Source organism: Zingiber officinale, chromosome 6A (assembly GCF_018446385.1).
Source record: "Zingiber officinale cultivar Zhangliang chromosome 6A, Zo_v1.1, whole genome shotgun sequence".
NCBI classification, from domain to species: domain Eukaryota; kingdom Viridiplantae; phylum Streptophyta; class Magnoliopsida; order Zingiberales; family Zingiberaceae; genus Zingiber; species Zingiber officinale.
In genome coordinates, this window is record NC_055997.1 from 128,340,968 (window position 1) to 128,346,967 (window position 6,000).

Genomic DNA, 6,000 nt, shown 5'->3' on the forward strand with positions numbered 1-6,000 from the left:
GATCTGGAACTGGCAAAAGTAGATCGAACTCCAAGTCACTTGATGTTCTTGTAATTATGATGTACTAAGCAAGACGAGCAAGCTCTCTCACCAATAAGTGGAAACTCAAAAAACCCTCAGTTTTTGTTGCGTTTTGAGTACAGCTAAGAAACTTCAAAGTGCAGGGGTATTTTTAAAATGTGATTAATTTTTAGGACCATTTTGAAAGTTTCCTCTTGCATTTACATTAGGAACACGTCAGCAGTCAGAATGCAGACCAATCAATAGCCTCGTCTCCACGACGTTAAGCTGCTCTGGCGGCGCATCGGACTCATACAGACCACGCGTTTTGCCGACTTCCCATTTCCGAGATCGCGGCGACCGAAGGCGAAACGCAAGCGAAGGGAGGAGAGTGACAGAAACGAAGACGACTCGCATTTGGATCCCGACCACCTCCTCTCTCAATCGGCCGCCTCTTCTAGCTCTCGTTTCGTGTATTGGATTTCTTGGGAGGATCGACATGGCACCGGTGTCGGCACTCGCAAAGTACAAGCTGGTATTCCTGGGCGATCAGTCGGTAGGCAAGACGAGCATAATCACCCGATTCATGTACGACAAGTTCGATAATACGTATCAGGTCGGTCTCGGGTTCTCGTCGATCTTTTATTATTGAAATCCCGGATCAGGTTTTTAGATATTTTCTGCCGAAGATCTGGTTTCCTTTGCAATAATCTAATGTAGGTAGCTTGACTAGGGATTGTTTGGTTTCGGCTATCTCTGGATCCACCAAATAAAGTTTTGTTGAATTATACGGTGACGGGATTGTCTTTGAATTGGGTAAATCTGTCGTGGTTTAGATGGTTAAAAGACGAGTAGTTCCTAGCGATCTGTTGTAGTTTAGATTATTACAGGCTAGGATTTGAGGGTTTTAATGTAATAGCGAAGATCAGGTGCAAGTTGATTGTCATTTGTAGATTTATATGTTAAAGGAATTTCGTGTTCTCAGATCCAGTAAACTGCATTTTCGATTTCTTTATTCTTTGGATAACTACACTAAATTCAAGATGTATTTTAAATTTGGTCAAGCAAAGAACTGAAACACGTGTTAAGTCTATTCTGGTTTGTGCTTGTAGAAATTTTATTCAGTTTATTGATTGTTGCATCTGTTCTTTCTAGTTTTTTTCTAGGACAGTTCTACCTATTTTCATGTTAATATATACGGAATTGTAATTTATGGAAGGTCATAACTGTTTGGAACAAGAACTCCTGAGTATGCCTTAGAAAAAGAAGATGCTAAGAAACAGATTCAAATCTGCTTTAAAAATAGGTTTATACCAAAACAATAGTAGCATTAACGCCAGATTTAGATATCTTATGTGATCTAGACAACAAATTAATTTAGATATTTTGGATAGCAAAACAATTTTTTTTTCAAATACAAAATCAAATTTTCAATAACCAACGAACCTCATGCAAAAAATAGGCATTATAGAGAGGAGAATTGGTAGAGATGAGAGCAAGAAGTTAGATATGAGGACTTCAGGTTCCTTAAATTATATATGGTATGAGTTCTAGGGGATAGATCTGTTAAAAGCTTAAGAAATGTTTACTGTTGTAACATCATATCATGCTACAATTTCTTTTGAAATTGCTATGTTTTTTTTTTTAATCATTAGGGAGCTTGCAATGAATAATGTTAGCGGTTTTATCCAAGTGATCCAATTGGAGAATTTAGCATTAGTTTAGCCTTAATTTTTCTTGTGGCCTGAGAAATAACTAAAGTTCTTAATTTCTCATCACACTAGGCTGGCATACTTACATTTAACTTATATAGACAGGTGCAAGTTAGTGTTTGCTCTCCTTATTATTATTTCCTTCACTTCTATGTAACTGAAGCATTACATTATGGACAGGCTACAATTGGAATTGATTTTCTATCAAAAACTATGTACCTCGAGGACCGAACAGTCAGGTTGCAACTTTGGTAGGTTTTATAGCTTCATCATTGCTGCTATTTAATTCTATGCTTTGTCCTTGCACAATGATAATGACAGTTCTCATGCCTTTTGTTGCTTGTGATCTTAGTGATTACTTTTTCTTGGTAGTTACTCTCTATCCTTATGAGAATTATAATTTGACATGATTAATTTCCCCAAAAAATCAGTAATGATGATTGACACTTTTGTAAGGCATTTTGAGATAGTTCCCCAAATAAATTTCATCATGATTAATTTTCTGAAATGTTCTGTGCATTTAAAACTCTTTTTAGGAAATACTTAATTCTCATATTTTATCATTCACAGGGACACAGCTGGGCAGGAGAGATTTAGGAGCTTGATCCCAAGTTATATTCGAGACTCTTCTGTTGCGGTCATTGTATATGATGTTGCAAGTATGATGCTTGCTCAACTTCTTCTTGAAATTTGCCTCTGAAACTTGATCATGCTTTTAAATTGTTCATAAGGGTTTTGATTAATTCTTTCCATGTTTTTTTTTAATATTGTTTTTCTTGTGAGGTCATTGTCTTGTTGGTTCTAACTTCTCAGAAATTTAATCAACTACTTTTTGTTTGTGCTGTAGGTCGACAATCCTTCTTAAATACCTCAAAATGGATTGAAGAGGTTCATACAGAGAGGGGAAGTGATGTCATCATTGTCCTTGTTGGAAACAAAACTGACCTTGTTGACAAGAGGTGATTAAGCCTTCTTTTGTGTTATGTGACTTTGTGAAACTTTCTCTAGGCTATTGTTAAGACAATTTATAAATGAAAAACAAAAATTAATCTCCCTTAACTATTATGGAAGAATTCCTTGGGTTAATTTACAGGGGAAATCTGGTATATGGTCATAATGTGAAAATTGGTTTGCAACAAAATGGTAAATTTGTTGTCAAATATTGTGGATTGTAGAAAGCATGGAAAATAATGTGACTTCTAGTAAAACATTGTGGACTAAAGTATTTCATGTCAACACAAAGTAGTGTGTAAAAGACAGAGAAGCTGAACACCAAAAATCATCCCTTAAGAATTGATATGTAGAGCTGATTCTGTATTGAACAATCAAAACATTACAAGATTGAGAGTCAATTCACAATATTATTGAGTCACAAATAATAAATTTTCCTGACATTTGTTTAACAGGATTGAGCTGGATTTTTTTTTTTTTAATTGTCATTGCTCAACAAGTTATACTTGAAGCATGGATTTTTACAGATTGCAAATCTTAGAATGCATTAGTCCATCTCTAGGCCAGTTCTTTAAAGTGAACTCCTAGATTGATAATCAATTTTGATGAGGTACCATTATGTAGAATCTGTAGTGAGTGATGCATAATGCTACTCACCATCAATGATAAAAGATGCTGAACGTTAGTGATATTTGCTTAACTTGATAAATACTGGCTACATATTTTATTTCCTACTTGCATGTCACCTTCCATTCTGAGTTTTTTCTAATTTGCAGCTTCAGCCATTCTTAATGAAGTCTTAACTGCATATATCCCAAAGTTATTGATTTCTATAATTGAGAACTTAATTTTGTTTTTGAACAGGCAAGTCTCAATAGAGGAAGGAGAAGGTAAAGCTCAGGAACTTGGTGTCATGTTCATTGAAACAAGTGCAAAAGCTGGTTTCAATATAAAGGTACTTTATAATATTTTCCGCCTGCCTTTCCATGGATGTGAATTCTAACATCTATTTTACAAACTCTAGGCTCTGTTTCGAAAAATTGCCGCTGCTTTACCAGGGATGGAAACCCTTTCTTCGACGAAACAGGATGACATGGTTGATGTAAACTTGAAATCCACAAATGCAAATTCATCCCAATCACAGTCACAATCTGGAGGATGTAGCTGTTGAGATTAACTTGTGTTGCTCCTGGAATTGTTGGCTTCTATGAATTGACAATACTTCATCAGCCTACTTAAATTGGAATTCCTTTAGGGAGATGCCCATCAACAAGTATCGTTTCATGTGTAATGTTACATCCAACGTGTTCATACCATGCTGTAGGGCTCATTTAGTTTGCAATTGATGGGAGTTGTGCTTGGCGTTAAAGAGTAGTTTAAACTAGAAGACAGTGGCGTCATTTTTAACTCAGAGGTGCAGTGAATAGAGTTTATTGTTCAATTTCCTGTTGCACAAATCATTACAGTTTAGACTATACAGTTTATCAAGAGATGAGATGCTGCCCATTGGTGGATTTTTGAATCTTTTATGTTGTATTATCTTGTGGTGTGTGAAGAGACTGTGGAAATTAGAAAGATTATAGAAAAATTAAATTAAATTTTCCAATAAGAGAGCATTTGATCAAGTTTATTAGAATTTAGACGAGAGCTTGATGCAATGACATAGTGAAGTTTATTATGTAGATGATCGCTCAGAGATGCCCTCAACACCAAGAGAAAATATTACTGAGATACGTCCTCAGTGATTTTCATTGATTCAAATTTAAAGAAAAAAATATTGTAATATGTGTGGAAAATAGGACTTAAATGAGCATGCTAAAGTCTCATTTTATTTATAAAAGAAAATGACTGCAAAACGGCAAAAGGTCGTCTCGTTCACCGGTCACCTGAACTTGACCAAATCGGACAACTTCCGAGAAAGGTCCGAGCGGAGCAAAGGCCCTTCGGCGGACTCGTGGCGCCGGTGGTGCGCCAACCTAGGCACGCCGTTGGCAGTCCCAACCTCCGCCGCCCAGGACCGCTGCCGGGAGGCGCCGGCGGTCACCAACGGGCTGCAGCACGCGCCATACCCGGAGAGCTCGCCTCCGACACTCTGGTGGCGGTGCTTCGCGGTTGCAGCTCTCATCGGAAGCGGCGTCAGCCGACACGACGGCATGGCCGACGCAACATCGTACCGGGCGTCTCCCTCCGGCAGGCCGAAGCCGCTGCCTCCGCCGCTCGCCGGCGATTCGACTTCGCGCCCTTTCCCCTTCGCGTCCGAAGTCGCCGCTGTGAGCTTCTTCTTCTTCTTCTTCCGTCGGCCACGTAGAATATCGGGAAGCCAACTGCGGTCCTCACCGGAGCCACGGCGGCCGAAAAAGGAGGACAAAATGGAGGAATATGATCGCCGGGAACGACCGGCGGGCACACGGGACGCATAAGGGGAAACAGATCGTGGGAACTCCATCGACGAAGGTAACTCCGGCGACGGCGCGACCTGCACCTCGGTGGTGAGGGCGAGGAGGCGCTCCCGGAGGCAGGAGGCACAGACGCCAACGCCGCGCTCCCACGGATGCCAACTACACTTCATCTCCGCCTCTGGCTCTGCTTCAACTTCCGGAGCAACAAGAAGCTAATTATTGAAATCCATGGGCACACTTCAAATCTCCAACTTTTTTCATTTCATTATATATTTACTCCTTTGCGGATGACTTCATTTGTCGAGTCAAGCAAACGAGATTGACTTCGTCTAATTGCAGCGTTTGACGGATGAACGCCCTGATCAATCAACATGGAAGATCATGGAAATAGAAACTGCTTGAAGATGTCAAATTTAACGACCTTACTTTTGTTCCTACAAGGACGAGAACGATGCTACTTGGAAAAAAACTGCCCTGATATTTTGTTGTGTGGATTAAGAAATATAGATTTAGATTTCTGTTCTGTCAACGTGACGTGCACTGCAATGCTGGAGAACTTAAAGTCAATAGACGTCGACGCGTTTGCCCGTGAAAGAACGGTGCATTGCTGAAGCAACGTTCCACGGAGCCCGGTCAACTGTTCCACACTTCCACTGCAACTCTCCAGCAAGACTTATGTGAAGCACTTAAAGAACTTTGTGAGGGTTCTTGTTAGCGCCAGTAGCAAGGGGATCTCCTTAGTATGAATCAGTTGAAAAGAATTTAGAAAATTCTGTGTAAATTTATTTTTCATATAATCACATTAATCTATTGAAATCTCAAAGTTATTTTTGGTACGATAAATCAAGTTAGGTTAGGTCTTATAATGTTCTGATCTTTATCTAAGTGTGCAGGAGCTTAGGAGCACAGAAAGTCGAACGGAGACACGACTAACGAGA

General features: G+C 39.4%; 2 protein-coding genes across 2 annotated transcripts; one reads left to right on the forward strand and one right to left on the reverse strand.

Moving 5' to 3' along the window:
- Positions 1-223: 223 nt before the first annotated feature.
- Positions 224-4,187, forward strand: LOC121998037 (ras-related protein RABH1b). The gene is made up of 6 exons (XM_042552748.1): positions 224-616; positions 1,893-1,963; positions 2,283-2,371; positions 2,560-2,671; positions 3,528-3,618; positions 3,688-4,187. Exons 1-6 carry the CDS (start codon positions 500-502, stop codon positions 3,832-3,834), a joined length of 627 nt encoding a protein of 208 aa, XP_042408682.1. The 5' UTR covers positions 224-499; the 3' UTR covers positions 3,835-4,187.
- Positions 4,188-4,470: 283 nt separating this feature from the next.
- LOC121998036 lies at positions 4,471-5,731 on the reverse strand. Its single transcript, XM_042552747.1, has one exon. The coding sequence runs from the start codon at positions 5,230-5,232 to the stop codon at positions 4,546-4,548; it is 687 nt and encodes a 228-aa protein (XP_042408681.1). The 5' UTR covers positions 5,233-5,731; the 3' UTR covers positions 4,471-4,545.
- Between the last annotated feature and the right edge of the window lie 269 nt (positions 5,732-6,000).

Coding starts and splice junctions, on each gene's coding strand:
- LOC121998037 (XM_042552748.1), top strand. CDS start 500: ATGGCACCGGTGTCGGCACTCGCAAAGTACAAGCTGGTATTCCTGGGC. Junction 1,964..2,282: donor ACAGTCAGGTTGCAACTTTG/GTAGGTTTTATA, acceptor TATCATTCACAG/GGACACAGCTGGGCAGGAGA. Junction 2,672..3,527: donor ACTGACCTTGTTGACAAGAG/GTGATTAAGCCT, acceptor GTTTTTGAACAG/GCAAGTCTCAATAGAGGAAG.
- LOC121998036 (XM_042552747.1), bottom strand. CDS start 5,232: ATGAAGTGTAGTTGGCATCCGTGGGAGCGCGGCGTTGGCGTCTGTGCC.